The following is a 14,697-nucleotide window of genomic DNA, read 5'->3' on the forward strand; positions in this document are numbered from 1 at the left end:
TGTACAAACTAGATAAGGAAACATTTAGTTTTCTTGGGAAAAGACAATATTGAAAAGTGTCTTAGGGTTTTATTACTGTGAAGAGACACCATGACCACTGCAACTCTTATAAAGGAAAACGTTTAACTGGGGCTCACTTACAGTTTCAAGGTTCAGTTCATTATTGTCATGGTGGGAAGTATGGTGACATGTAGACAGACATGGTTCTGAAGATGGAGCTGAGTTCTACATCTGGATCAGAAGGCAGCAGGAAGAGAGTATGACACTGGGCCTGGCTTGAGCATCTGAAACCTCAAAGCCTGCTCCCAGTGACACACTTTCTCCAAGGCCACACCTACTCCAACAAGGCCGCACCTGCAATAATGCCACTCCCTATGAGTCTATGGGGGCCATTTTCATTCAAACCAACATAGGAAGTGTAGGCAGCATCTAGATTCTGACAGGTATTTAAATCAAATAATATTTCAACATTAATGCCTTCTAATTTTCTTCCAAACTTTAAAATATATAGTATGTTTGATTTTAACACTGTATGTCTTTTCCTAAGCTTTTAGAGTCTTTGTATAATCTGGTTTGTCTTTTTAAAATTAGGCTGTCATTTGTCGATGTAGTCAACCATTGTCAGGCTTCAGTGCCAGGTGCCTGGAGGATGAGAAGTTGCTTAAAGCCATTAGTACAGCCAACTCAGGAAACAACTACATGTATGTTGTGGATACCAGGCCCAAGGTATGTATCCAAGTACCCTGCAGTCTGTTAAATTAATTGTTTATGTCTTTAATTGATGGGAATAAATATATTTGCCCATATATAACATACCTTAATTGTAGTTTTAAGTTAGCAAAGGCTAATGTTATGAAGAAAATCAATCCTCTGAGGGGTACTAATTAGGAGACCAGTTCTCAGTCCTCTACTCTAGGCCATGATTTCTTCTGTCTCCTGATATAAAACATATCGATATACACACATATGGAACTCTTTTGTTTGTTTGTTTTTGTTTTTTAATGACAGGGTCTCACTATGTAACTCAGGCTAGCCTAGAACTCACAGAATCCTCCTGCCTCTCCCTCCCAAGTGCTGGGATTAAAGATGTGTGCCACCATGCCCTGCCACATTTGGAACTCTTAAAGATGTATTAAGTCTTGTTTTAATACTCTCTCCAAAGTTTTCCTTCCTTTTTTTTTTTTTTTTTTTTGAGACAGGGTTTCTATGTGTAATATCACACCTTTTCCTGGAACTCACTCTGTAGCCCAGGCTGGCCTCGAACTCACAGAGATCCGCCTGGTTCTGCCTCCCGTGTGCTGGGATTAAAGGCGTGCGCCACCACCGGCCGGCTTGAGACAAGCTCTTATGTAGCATTTGTACGAAGTAGCTAAGGATCCTGGTTGTTGTGCCTCTACCTCCCAAATACTGGAATTATAGGCATGCACCACAATACCCAGCTTATCACTCTCTTTGTTACTAGAACTGTTAATTGACAAAACACTTGGTGTTAAAATAATTTGGCCATAATTTGAAAGATTAAAACCTAGAGGAAACAATTATTTAATGTAGGAAACACTGAACTAGAGAACTGTAATGAACAGGAAATTGCTGTTATCTTGGTGTCTATGGTACAAGGCTAAATTCTTATCATTGAGACTGAATCAGAATCTGTGCTTCTTTTTATGTGCACGGTAGAGAGCTGATTCACATAGGACCCTGAAATTAGAGTAATTACAATCTTGAGCGGTGACAGCTAACTTTATTTTGATTTCTGTTATAGCATCGCATGCAGAGCTGGTGGGATACACAAAAGGACATTGGCAGAATTATAGTGAGGATTTCTTCAAAAATCTGGAATGATGAGAAAATAAGAGAGAGCGATGAGAAAAAGCGAGTGAGCACTATAGAATACAAGCGACTTTAGGCAGCATTGTGAAAGGGACCATAGTGTCTTAGTGTGAGTCTCCATCACTGTGCAACCTCACAAAAGACAAATGGAAAATACAGAAGATGAGGATAACTCAATTAAATTAGAAAGTATTAATATTAGAAGTTGCTATTAATAATCTTTTGTTAAATATAAAAGGCTTTCTCAGGACTCAGGAGTTGGTAATGTCTCATAAAAAAAAAAAAAAATGTGTTCCCTTGTTACTGGAGGCCTGTAATCTAATGATTCTTTTTAGGTGATGTTAGATATAAAAGGTGATTATAGTATATACGTTTTGAGGATTAAATCTGACTGATTTGTAGCTCAAGACCTAATAGTTTTTATTTATATAATTGTCATTGATACAGAAAATACTGATTTTTTTTTTACTTGCTTTTCTAAGTTTAAAATTAAGTGGTGATGATATGGAAGCATTTTAAATTTTACTTCAGTCATCATAGATGCTGGTAACTATTGAGTCAGTGGGTATAATTCACCTGTACTTATTACCAGCCCCAGGCCCATTCACTTAATGAAAAGTTATTTTCACCTGATTTAGGTCATTTTCTTCATCCATACTCGTATGAAAAGAATAGTAATTATAGTAACAGATTGTGTGAAAGAAGCCAGCAAGCCGAATCCTAAGGGTGTCTCTGATCAGTCAACAGTCAGTTTTTCCTCTGGAGAGCAGTTTCTCTTAGGCATGATTCTTGGAGCTGTGCCAGGCTGGTGGCTGATGCTGTACACAAGACAGCTGTAGTGCAGTGCTGAGTCTCCACGTGCAAGCTCCGTGGCATAGAGCCGCAGTTCACATCTGGCTCTCAGGGCACCTGTGGTTCTGATCTCACAGTCTGTCTCTGCAAACTGAGCAGCTCTCTAGCTCTACCTATCTCCAAATCCAGATTTAGATAGGAAACATTCCTTTCTTTTTAAGTTTGAGTTGTTACAGAAATGTGGAAAGCTGGTGAGAATGTAGATGAATGATCTTGAATTTTCGAGTCTGGTGGACTAGACTGTCTTCTGTGTGACAGCCACATTTCCCCCGCACACTGCCCTTCTTCACTGCTGGTGATGTGGCAGTTTTGCTTGTTAAAAAATAGTAGCTTATTCAATTTTGATGAGTTTCTTTAAATGCTCTCCTGCCTATGAAGTGTGACTTACTGTTTTTATGGCATTTTGGTAAACTAAAGATAAAAATAATTTGATTGTAAATTTCTAAAATTTTGAATTTTAGCTGAATGCAATGGCTAACAGAGCAGCCGGAAAAGGTTATGAAAATGAAGACAACTATTCTAATATTAGATTTCAGTTTGTTGGAATAGAAAATATTCATGTCATGAGATCCAGCCTTCAGAAATTACTAGAAGGTATGATTATTGTACACCTTTTAGAAAGCTTTGTGAGATAGAGATATAGGAATAGTCACGTAGGCTTTGAATGTTCTGTCAGTCACACTCAAAAAGTAAAGAGAATGTGGGATTGATGTTGATAATATACTTAATATAATAAAAGTATTATTTTTAGCATGTAGTGAGTATAAAAACTGACAGACTAGCCTTTCTACTTCCCTCCCCCTCCCTCTTCTTCCTTCCCTCTCCTTCCCTCTCTCCCTCCCTCCCTCCTTCCCTCCCTCCCTCTCTCTCTCTCATACACTCAGTTGCTTACTCATATCGTTTGAGAAGGGTTTCATTTAATCCAAGGTATCCTTGAGCTAACTCTGTAGCCAAGGCTTGCCTTGCGATCCCGATCCTCTTGTTTCAGCTTCTCGGGTGTTGGGATTACAGGTGTGCACAACCACATCCTATGAGACCTTTTATTGTCATCAACTCTTAGAAAGCAATAGTGTTTCTATACTTAGATCTCACTTCGGCCTAGCCACATTTCAAGGCTCAGTAGCTTCATTTTGGGTGGGAGCTGCTCTATCTGAACAGCTGTAATGGTTTACAGGTCACTGTTGTTAGAGATCTTTGAATAGTCAGTATATTCTAGTCATGATGTCATTAAAAACTTAAAATATGAAATAGTCAAACATTTGCACTACCTTTTAAAAGGCAATCAAACATTTCTTTTAAGCCCAAGGAAGGACAAAAAAGGCCCCCAAAGTATTACTCAGCCTCTAATAGCACATTTTATTTACTTATTTATTTATTTATTTTATTTTTGCACATTTTATTTATATGTACTTTTTCCAGTTCACTCCTGAAAGGATGAATGGGAACTCTCGCCCATTCTAACTGAAACCCTTCTTCCCTGTTTCCCAGTGAATGGCAACAAGGGGCTGTCTGTCAACGACTTCTACTCTGGTTTGGAGAACTCAGGATGGCTTCGCCATATCAAGGCTGTTTTGGATGCTGCAATCTTCTTAGCTAAGGTAATCATTTCTCATTGGTTTGGGGTTGGTAACTTTGGGAAGGAATGCTTTTAGCCTTGGTACAGATGTCTGTTCTGCTCAAACAACCTTTGCTCGTCTTTACCTCTTTAATGGAGTTCACTTCAGTTTGAAGTGGTACCTAATATGGAGATTTACAATTACCAAGTACTTAGAAACAACTGTTTTATTTGCTTGCTTTGTTTCTGTTGTTTGTTGTTTTAATTGCCGTGGCAACAGTGTTATTGCAGAGCAAGCTCTTCTTTATAGTGTGTATCTTCTAGTGTGGGTTTTGGTATGCAACCTTATTGATTTATGAACAGTGTGTTTTACGGGAATCTGAGTATGTCATTTTTTCCCCCAGGCAATAGTGGTGGAAAATGCAAGTGTGCTGGTGCACTGTTCGGATGGGTGGGACAGGACTTCCCAAGTCTGTTCCCTTGGTTCGCTTTTGTTGGATCCCTACTACAGGACAATGGAAGGATTCATGGTAAGGATTTATTCCATTGGACACAGTGATTCTTCTGTCCAGGGGATGCTTGGCAATATTCAAAGACAGTTTTATACTAAGGTCATGTTGCTGGTGGATTCTGCTAAGCAGGTGACCCTGCATAGGACAGTTCTTGTTAAAGATTCTGGGGCCCTTGATGTCAGTGCTTCTGAGGCAGAGGACCTGCCGTTAGACCGAACTCCATTTGTGCCAGTTTTTGGCAAAATATTTCAGATCTAGAAGTTGACACCCCACCACCACTGCCCTAAAGCGTTACCAACAGAATTGTTGAGATTTTCTCCCACATCTTTATCTAATGAACGTATTGTGTAAAACACAGTACTGAACTTTAAGTCATGTTGAGGCAGTGTTCATTTATCGCACTGATGGTAAGTGAAACGTTGTGGTGTCATTTCTGTCTGTAAAGCCAAATTTCTAGTTGAACTGGTTTCCTACTAGGCAGGATTTTATCTTCTGTTTATTTTGTTTTGTATTTGATTAGATTAACTTCCAAATTTTACATGGTAAGCCAGGTATATTAAGCTGAGTCTGCAAGCCTAGCATTTGGGAGGTGAAGACAAGAGAGTCAGGAATTTAAGGTCATCCTTTACTATGTTATCAGTTTGAGACCAGCCTGAGCTTCATGAAACTCTGTCTAAAAATAAAAAAAATTTACATAGAAATACATGGTGAGTGCATGAAGAAATATTAGAGATGTTTTTCAGCTTTTAATTATTAAACAGTGTCCTTGTGACAAGGGTCAGCACCATTATTTGGCTCTATTCTCATACTAAATCAAATGGAAATAACAACAAACTAAATAGAAATAAAAAATCTATAGGAAAATGGTGCTAATAAAAAATAACATTAAGCTTACTTTGCGAATATAAGTGAGGAATGTTATTCTTAGCTCCTTTGCTAGGCATTTGGATAAGCTGTGTATGAAATGATCAGGAGCACAGCAGAGCCCCTTTAGTAACATGGGTGATACATGAGGGAGGTGAGAGTAAGCTTGGTGCACAGCAATTGTAGGGTGAGAGCCTGAGGAAGAGGATGCTGGGATGTGTACTTTCCCCTCTGGGCAATGAGAGCCATTTAGTAATACATAAAGAGCAAGCAGTAGCTTGATGAGAGATGCTCTGTAAAAGTTACCTTGGCACCTTGAAGTCAGGAGGGGGTGGGACGGAGGCTCAGGGTCCAGTATAGCGACTGTTGGGCCAGTTGAAGAGGGGGGACTAGAAGGAAGGCAGCAGAGCACTCACAAGTAGACGGAGGTGATGGGTTCATGGGACAGTGGCAAAGGAGGACCAGTGCGGACCAGTCATGCACTGCATGGGAGTGCAGGACAGGAGCCCTCACCTAGGTTTCCAGGCTGCTGAGTCAGCGTCTGGTGCTTCCTGCTCTCCTCGGAGCTAAGGTCGGAGCAAGCTCAAGAGAATACTAAGTTAGGATGGATAGAATGATGGAGGCCCACCCACAGTCACAGTGTAGAGGACACAAAGCCATCCGTGATAGAGCCTGTAAATGTGCTCAAGAAACTGCACTCTTGACCAGTTTGCTATGTTAAATGGATTTAACATTGGAGATGCCAAAAAAGATGACCATCTTGTCAAAGAAGGCGCTTGGTGACCGTGGGAGGAGGTTATGAGGTGTGTCAAGCACTAAGAAGGCACTCCAGATCTGACTGGGAACATTAGAGATCTGTTCTCACTGGCTGTGGGGGTGCATGCCTTTAGTCCCTGCACTTGGGAAGTTCAGACAAGAAGATGGGGTGACCAGGCCAACCTGGGTTTCTTATTGAGAAGCTGATTCAAACAAAGAGAAAAGGAAAAGAAAAGAAAGATTTTGCTCATTTTGGTGGAGTTGGGCAGTAGAGAATCCATGACATGAAAACTCAACTGTGTAGTTCAGTCTGAGGCATGACGTCAGCGTTGGGATTTGAATAAAAGCTGTCCCTTTTATTGACTTTGTTTTGTTTCCCAAGAGACAGAGTCTTGCTTATCATTTTTCTTATGTTTTATGTAAACAATGTACAAGTAAGCCAAATGATTTAAAACACCCCCCACCCCGAACTACCCAGAGTTGGCCATTATTAACATTTTAATTTACTTTTTCCTAGTTCCCCTCTCCCACTCCAAACTCTATTTGAGGACAGGGTTTCCCTATGAAGCCCTGTCTGGTCTTGAACTCTGTACTCTCCTGCCTGGGCCTCTGAGTGCTGGATTACAGCTGGCTTTCTCTGGCCTTTTGGGTGTCATTTTTTCTATGTACAAAAATGTAATTCTGCCCTACCAGGTGTGCTCCTAATAAGCGCAGCAGGAACAGTTTGTCTAGGACTGCTTCTTGTATGTTTTTACTCTTCAGTAACCCTCACTCCAGTCTAGGTCCGGGCTATCTTTTTACCTGTAGTATGTTTATATTTTTATTTCTGATCTTAGCAGAATTGTCACAACATTTTTTTTTTAAGTTGAAAATAGTTATATAGTTGGTTTTGCTTTTTCTCACTAGGTTTTAATAGAAAAAGATTGGATATCGTTTGGGCATAAATTTTCAGAGAGGTGAGTGGCAATCCATCTTTGCAAAAATGTACCACTGTGTTCTGTTCTTGGGAGTTGGCACATCTCTGTGGCGTGAGCGCTGGAGCTATGAATTGTAGGAGCCAGACCTAACGTCTCCGTTAGCTTTTTCTTGTCCTGCCTCTGTTAGTTCTCGTGGCCATTGAGGTTTTTCGGAGAAAGAGACAGTCTGGTGACAGGGCTGGCCTTGAACTTCTGGTCCTGCAGAGGCTAGAGATGTGCAGTAAATGATGGTTACAAATGGACTTTAATATGTCTGAATTACATATGTAACACGTGTGTGTACTAGTTTTGTATGTTTAAGTTTACAATACCTAAGCAGTGAACTTCTTTCAGAGGCATTTTTAAAAGCATGTGCTTTCTGGGGGGGGGCTAGGTGTGGCCATCTGGACGGTGACCCAAAGGAAGTCTCACCGGTGTTTACTCAGTTCTTGGAGTGTGTGTGGCATCTGACAGAGCAGTTCCCACAAGCCTTTGAGTTCAACGAAGCGTTCCTTCTTCAGATCCATGAGCATGTGCATTCGTGCCAGTTCGGGAACTTCCTCGGGAACTGCCAGAAGGAGAGAGAGGAGCTCAAGTAAGTGGATGACGGAAGAGGGCCTCTTCCCCCGACCCCCAGACCACCCAAGTCAGCCGCCATAAGTCATGGCTGCACAATGAAGTGCCTGGACACTTCCAAATAGAGCTGAATTTTACTCCAGAGTTTATTGTCTGTAGTTTTGAAGCTTAAGTACTCTACTAATGTCTGCCGCCATCCCTGGTAATAGTAAAAATGCATTTTGAAATATACTTTGAAGTATAATCGTATCCAGAAAAGTACATGTAGGATATGTAGCCAGCTCAGTAAATCTCACTACTACATGTGCGCGCGCACACACACACACACACACACACACACACACACACACACACACACACACACACACACACACACACAGCCAGTACCCAGGACAAGAACCCTCTGCTCTGGTTTCTCTTGGCATTCCTCTTTTGTTTCTCAGAAAGTGTTGATCACTAGTTTTGTAGCAGTAGAAGATGAAAACTATGGGTTTGTCTTCTGGTAAGATGGCAGTTTATAGTTCTCCTCCCTGTGGGCAAACAGGTCTGCTGGCATTGGCTGCTCCATGGTGTCCCTGATGTGGGTCTGAATGATGCACTTGATCCTCCACCTGTTCTTTCAGAGTTCAGACTTCTTACAGTAACAGCGAATCTAGAACTTCCGAGTGACATAGAATCTAGAACTTCCGAGTGACATAGAGAGAGGCTGTCCCTGGTTGTGGAAGACAGCCACGTGCCCACATTCCCGGTGGGGCTGACAGCAGAACTGAGGTGACACGGGGAAACTCTAAAGGTGTAATGGGCGTGACAGATGAGTGGACTGTGCAGAGGTGAACAGTAAGGAACAAGATAACGTTAGCTTTGGACTGTAGTCAAAATGGCTTATTATAATTAGCCCGGTGACTTTTCTTGGGGTACAGATCAATTTTAGGAAAAACTTCTCAACTGATACCAAACATCCTCAAACAACGAGAAGAGGAAAATAACAATGACTTTTTCCTAATAGTCCCTCTTAGAGCACACCTGTGGGCCATCTTGGGGCACATGAGACTGGTGCATGCTTGCAGCATCTGTTGGGCTCACTGCAGTGTATATGCCTCGCCTGCAGCCAGCTGTCCACTACCCACGTGCTTTAGACGAGCACAGATCCTGCATTTCAAACTCTGCCACCGACATGCATTTCTGTCCTGTAGTATTAGCCGTCATGGCCCAGCCTGGGGCTGTGAGAATAAGGCAGACGAGCTTCACTGCACCAGTGTCCAGCTGTGAGGCTTGGCAGTCGGGGTGTGTGAGAAGAATCCCTGAGTGGACAAGGCTGAGAAACAGGTTGACTTGTAGCAGTGTATTAGCTGTAGGAGGAAGTCTACAGCTGGAAGCCACTGAAAGCAACCACCTCATCTTAGACTTAGCAGCCTCTGTGTACCACCGGGTGAGACTCTTAAGTTGTCCTTCTTCTCTAAGGTTGAAGGAGAGAACTTACTCCCTGTGGTCCTTTCTTTTGGATGACAAGCAGAAGTACTTAAATCCTCTCTACAGTTCCACATCTGAGACAGTCTTGGAGCCAAATACAGTTTCTTTCAACTTTAAGTAAGTTGGCACCATTGAAGCATTTATATGGGATTTTTCTCAAACAAATTTGGGGAACTTTTAAAAATATTTATTTTATTTTTATCATTATTTGCATGAGTGTTTTGCCTGTGTGTATATCTGTGCACTGTGTGTGTGTGTGTGTGTGTGTGTGTGTGTGTATGTGGCCTTTGCAGACCAGAAGAGGGCCTCAGATTTCCTGGAACCAGAGTTACAAATGGTTGTGAGCTGCCATGTGTGTGCTGGGAACTAAACCCAAGTCCTCTAGAAAAGCAGCCAGTGCTCTTAACCACTGAGCCACCTCTACTCCCTAAAAATATTATTTTAACTAAACATATTTATGGGGTGCCATGTGATCATTGTATACATGTATACAATAATGACCAGATGAAGATAGTTAGCATTCCCATCCTTTTACACTGTCTTCTTGGTTTTAATGAACAAACAGTGTATGTTTATGAACAGTGATATTTGGGAACCTGTGTACAGCGTGTGTTGATCAGATGAGAGCAGTTGGTGTTTCTGTCTCATTGTTACTGTGTGCAAGCTCCTCTCGGCTGTTTCTAGAGCTCCGAACAGGCCGTGTGAGCTGTTCCCACTCTGCTGTGCTGAGAGCTCCAGAGCTCACTATTCCATCAAATGGTGTTTGCTTAAAAACTCCAAACACCCTGATAGTTGTGCCATAAACCCCATCCAAGGACTGAGGAATCTGGATGCAGACATCCACGGCTGGGCCCCTGGTGGAGCGCTGGGAGTCTAATTAGTGAGAAAGAGGAGGGTTTATATGAGCGAGAATTGTTGAAGCCAAGGTTGGATAAAGCACAGGGACAAATAACCAAATGAATGGAAACACATGAACTATGAACCAAAGGCTGAGGGGCCCCCAACTGGATCAGGCCCTCTGAATGGGTGAGACAGTCATTTGGCTTGATCTGTTTGGGAGGCAGCTGTGCGGTGGTGCCGGGTCCTGGGCTCGCTGCATGAGTTGGCTGTTTGAATCCTGGGACTTATGCGGGGACGCTTGGCTCAATCTGGGAGGGGGGGAATGGACCTGCCTGGACTGAGTCTATCAGGTCGATCCCGGTCCTTGGGGGAGACCTTGATCTGGAGGAGGTGGGAATGGGGGGTGGGCTGGGGGGAGGCGGAGGGGGACGAGAGGGGGAGAACAGGGGAATCTGTGGCTATAATGTGGAACTGAATGGTGTTGTAAAATAAAAAAAAAAAAAACTTCTTTGTCATAAAGGTTTTGGAGAAACATGTACCACCAGTTTGATCGAACGCTCCATCCTCGACAGTCTGTATTGAACATAATTATGAATATGAATGAGCAAAACAAGCAGTTAGAGGAAGACATTAAAGACCTAGAATCTGTAAGTATTCGGAGTTGTCTAATAAACATATTTGTTTAATTTACTGAGTGGAAGTGTCTTCCATTTTGGGTCTCCTAGATTACAGATGAAGAAAGTCTATTGCGCATTTTGTTTCCCTTTGTTGAGAATCAACTTCCAAATGGTGCTCGCTTTCCTCTCGGCCTGCTTACCTTTTCCTTTTTGAGTTGTCAGGGTTCCTTATATGCTGATTATCTGCTGGCTTATTGGGAATAGCTTTGTCTGGCCTAGTCTCTTTTACCTCTTCTGTTGTTCTCTTTATGCTCCGTTATGTGTGTGTGTTAAATCTCTCCCCACGGTAAGATTTTCCTATAATCATTTCTCTGCCATCATATATAACAAAAAAGATAAACAAGTGTGTGTGTGTATATAGATATTTTATGTGTGTGTGTGTATGTGTGTGTGGGAGAGAGAGAGAGAGAGAGAGAGAGAGAGAGAGAGAGAGAGAGAGAGAGAGAGAGAGAGAGAGAGAGAGAGAGAGAATATATGCTGGACAGTTGTTTTGTTCCGGGAGACTGTGTGTCTGCTTCTGAGGCAGATGTTTTTATTGTCTCTTAGATGAGAAAGTGGACTGCTTGACTAAACCGTAGGGGACATGTTGATGTTAAGGCGGGGAGGGCAAGACATGAGCAACAGGAGACAATTGTCTGGAGACAGTTGATTTGGAGAGCATGATGCTCTGCCAGTGGTACTTTAAATCTTATGCTTAAAAAAATAAAAATGGTTGTGTGACCTTCCAAAGGTCACTTTGCAGCCCTTAGTGAGGGACACCCTGAGAGACGCTCGCTGTGGTCAGCAGGGCCTTCAACTGACTAAGGTGTGATCCGTGTTGTGTTAGAGTGACTTCATTAGCATGTTCTCCACCTTTCTGTCCTTACAAACCGCTTGTTAAACATCTTATGTGATATCTGCGCTTCTGGCACATGAAGACCTAGCAATCTTTCCGGTCAAAGCTGGTTGAATTGATTGTCAAATGTAAAAGCTTAATGAAGCATTTTCCTTGATAAATTTAACCTATTAGGATTTTTAGTTACTGAGTTTATGATTGTATATCATGTACAAGGGAAACATTTGTAAAAGCATATTTTCTTCACTTAACATAGATTGATCACCTATTATCTATAGTTAACTAATGTTTTTTCAATGGTCTGTTTTAGAAAATTACACAATGCAAAAATGGCATCTTAACGAAGGACTTGCTGCATGCCGTCCACCCTGAACCACCTGCCCTCAAAACCTCCCTGTGTCTGAAGGAGCAGAGTCTGCTTCCGGTGAACGACACACTTCGAGCTATAGAGGGCAGCAACCCAGCAGATAATCGGTACTGTGACTACCCCGAGGAGTTTTCCAAGCCGGAGCCTGCTGTGGTCAGCTTGGAGTACGGTGTGGCGAGGATGACCTGTTAGACTCCTTCGGTGTTTGCCTGGACTGACTGTAGTGGCGAGGATGGTCTGGACACATGGGCACGGGGTTTGTCGAACGGCTTTGGGCTTAACAGCAGGTGAATAGTTGAGAATAGGATCATAACTGCTCTTGAGAGGAATAAGTCAGCTAAGTGCCACTTGTAGCAAGAGCAATATTCATTTCTGTATGAAGTGAGTAGTAGTGTGTGCACTTACTAGAAATGATTTACACAGTATACGAGTGAGCTGACGGTCTGTTGATTCAGATGTTAATTCCAGCCAGGCTCAGATAGCTTTCCTGAAGTGTAATTTAACTCGGAGAAAACAGACCTGACAACCTGAACCCTTCATGATTGACATGGCATGTGCTTTCAGGTCTAGAGATGCGTGACTATGCGTGTATTTTGCCATTTAGTGACGTTTTAACATTGAAGTGCCATGAAAAGTACTTCTGAGACAGCCTTAAAGTAAATTCTCAGTTTATTCTTTATGTTTTATAGCCAAGGACAAGGTGTCTGATTTCTCCTTTCGTCAGCCTTACTTCCTGAAAAGAACTGCACTCTCCTGACAGGAGGGTCTCCCGCTGGCTGCCCGCCTCCTGCATAGAAGGTTGCAGGCTCTGGTGTTTGTAATTGGCCAGCCCCGCCCACACTCAGAGCATAACGCCTCCCAAGGCTTTGTTCTGCTTGCCATTTGTTTCAAGCTGCAGCTGACAGTTCATTGTTTACAGCTTAGAGGTCTGATTTCTTAGACACATGACCACGTTTGGCATTTACTTTCGGATTACTGCATTCTGTTAATTCTTACATCGTGGTTGGCTTGAATCCTTTGCTAACCGCACATTTAAAGCAGCAAAGCTCTAAAGTGTTCTGAATACTAAGTACATTCTTAGCTGCCTGATCCCCTAGAACATTTCACGTTCGTGTTCCTGCCTACAAACTTTCAGGTAAAGCAAAAGGGGTGTACTGACAGTGGAGATCTTGTTTGGTTGTGTGAATTTTGAAGCAGGCATTTTTATGTGGAATATATTTCTTTTCTCTTAACTCTAGAAGGGACGGAAAGGGAGCACTGAGGGGAGCCAGTTAATGTCCAAGAAAAGCAGCTTTAACTCTGGGAAAGGGTTTGCTTTGCTTTGTTACAGTCATTCTTTATTCTGTGCACTAGGGCATACCTATCTTTTCAAAAAATCACTTTCAGTTGACAGTATTACCAGCTGGCTTTGAAACGAAGTTTAATATCATGGACGGCATGAGGTACAGTTCAAGGGCACTAAGAAATCTGCATATGTCATCTTACATATCTCCTGATTACACCTATATCTGTAATATTTCTTGTATTACTTTTCAACATATGTATCTTTTTTTTAAAAAAAGAAGAAAGCTCTATTGTATGTGATTTTTATCTAGTCCTGTTTATTTTTCCAATTCACTTCTGAAAGACCTTATGTAATAAAAACACTGCATTTTAAAAAGTAACAAATGTACTATAAGAATATAACATATAATTAATGGTGTTTAGACATTGGAAAAGGAAACTTAATCTCTGTAGCCACAACAGGAAGCTTTTGTGCCTTGGTTCCAACAGGTTGTGGTTTTAAACTCTTCTATGGCAGACTTCTTGTAGTCATCATTTTGGTTCATTATGCTAATCTTCAACTTCACATGCACATATGTGTTTACGTGCTCACACACAGATAACATCCTGGGTGATGTACAGGGCATATGTTGGTGAAAGTCTGTGTAAATGTCTTAAAAGATTGGATTTATGTTCATTGTGTTTGAAGATGTATAGCATGTAAATTATTTCATGTATTATTTAAAGGCAATTAAATGTTCATGTTTTCCTTTGAATGTTTTTGTTTGTTTGTTTTTGTTTTTCAAGACAGGGTTTCTCTGTGTAGCTTTGGAGCCTGTCCTGGAACTCACTCTGTAGCCCAGGCTGGCCTTGAACGCATAGAGATCTTCCTGCCTTACCCCCCCCCCCCCAAGTGCTGGGATTAAAGGTGCGCCATCACCTCCCGGCTTAAATGTTTTTCTTTTGGGAAAAAAACAAATGAGGATTTTGGAGGAGAACCAACCACTGTCACTTTACTAGCCGGGCGTAATTCCTGACTGCTTGCTAAATACTTCTCCTTATACTCACAGATCAGGTTTTCTCTTGTCCCTCATTAAAGAAACCTCTCTTTGTAGCAGATGGAGACCATACCAGAAACCCACACTGGCCAAAATGCACAGAACAACTGACCCTGGGGTGCCTGGTACCCACTGGCACAGCTACAGCCCAGCCCCAGATGTAAGGTTCAGGGAGCGGAGTAGGGTGGACAGAAGGAGTGTAAGAGCCGGGGCACCAGAAAGTCTGCTTGAGACTGGGTCCTTAGAAATGACAGGAGCTACACCTGTCGTACCCTAACAATGTGGC

At 42.1% G+C, this 14,697-nt stretch overlaps 1 protein-coding gene and 1 long non-coding RNA gene across 8 annotated transcripts in view; one reads left to right on the forward strand and one right to left on the reverse strand.

Annotated features, from left to right (window-relative positions):
* The window catches only part of Mtmr6 (myotubularin related protein 6), a 43,147-nt gene extending 29,018 nt beyond the window's left edge, over nt 1-14,129 (forward strand). For 4 of the 7 annotated variants that reach the window (XM_042284959.2, XM_076545130.1, XM_076545129.1 and 1 more), the window contains 10 exons: nt 592-726; nt 1,763-1,876; nt 3,144-3,276; nt 4,171-4,280; nt 4,642-4,767; nt 7,276-7,325; nt 7,720-7,920; nt 9,363-9,488; nt 10,732-10,858; nt 12,034-14,129. In XM_042284959.2, the coding sequence (XP_042140893.2) occupies nt 592-726; nt 1,763-1,876; nt 3,144-3,276; nt 4,171-4,280; nt 4,642-4,767; nt 7,276-7,325; nt 7,720-7,920; nt 9,363-9,488; nt 10,732-10,858; nt 12,034-12,282 (1,371 nt within the window). In that variant the 3' untranslated portion in view covers nt 12,283-14,129. The remainder of the gene's footprint in view (nt 1-591; nt 727-1,762; nt 1,877-3,143; nt 3,277-4,170; nt 4,281-4,641; nt 4,768-7,275; nt 7,326-7,719; nt 7,921-9,362; nt 9,489-10,731; nt 10,859-12,033) is intronic. The other 3 variants (XM_042284961.2, XM_076545133.1, XM_076545132.1) reach the window with 1 other exon arrangement.
* On the reverse strand, nt 7,444-7,793 carry LOC143267399 (uncharacterized). The gene is made up of 2 exons (XR_013042451.1): nt 7,658-7,793; nt 7,444-7,544 (listed from the first exon to the last, which is right to left on the reverse strand). It is a non-coding gene; the product is annotated as an uncharacterized LOC143267399 (long non-coding RNA).
* Nucleotides 14,130-14,697: the final 568 nt, after the last annotated feature.

This window comes from Peromyscus maniculatus, chromosome 9, assembly GCF_049852395.1.
Source record: "Peromyscus maniculatus bairdii isolate BWxNUB_F1_BW_parent chromosome 9, HU_Pman_BW_mat_3.1, whole genome shotgun sequence".
In the NCBI taxonomy this organism is placed as follows: Eukaryota; Metazoa; Chordata; class Mammalia; order Rodentia; family Cricetidae; genus Peromyscus; species Peromyscus maniculatus.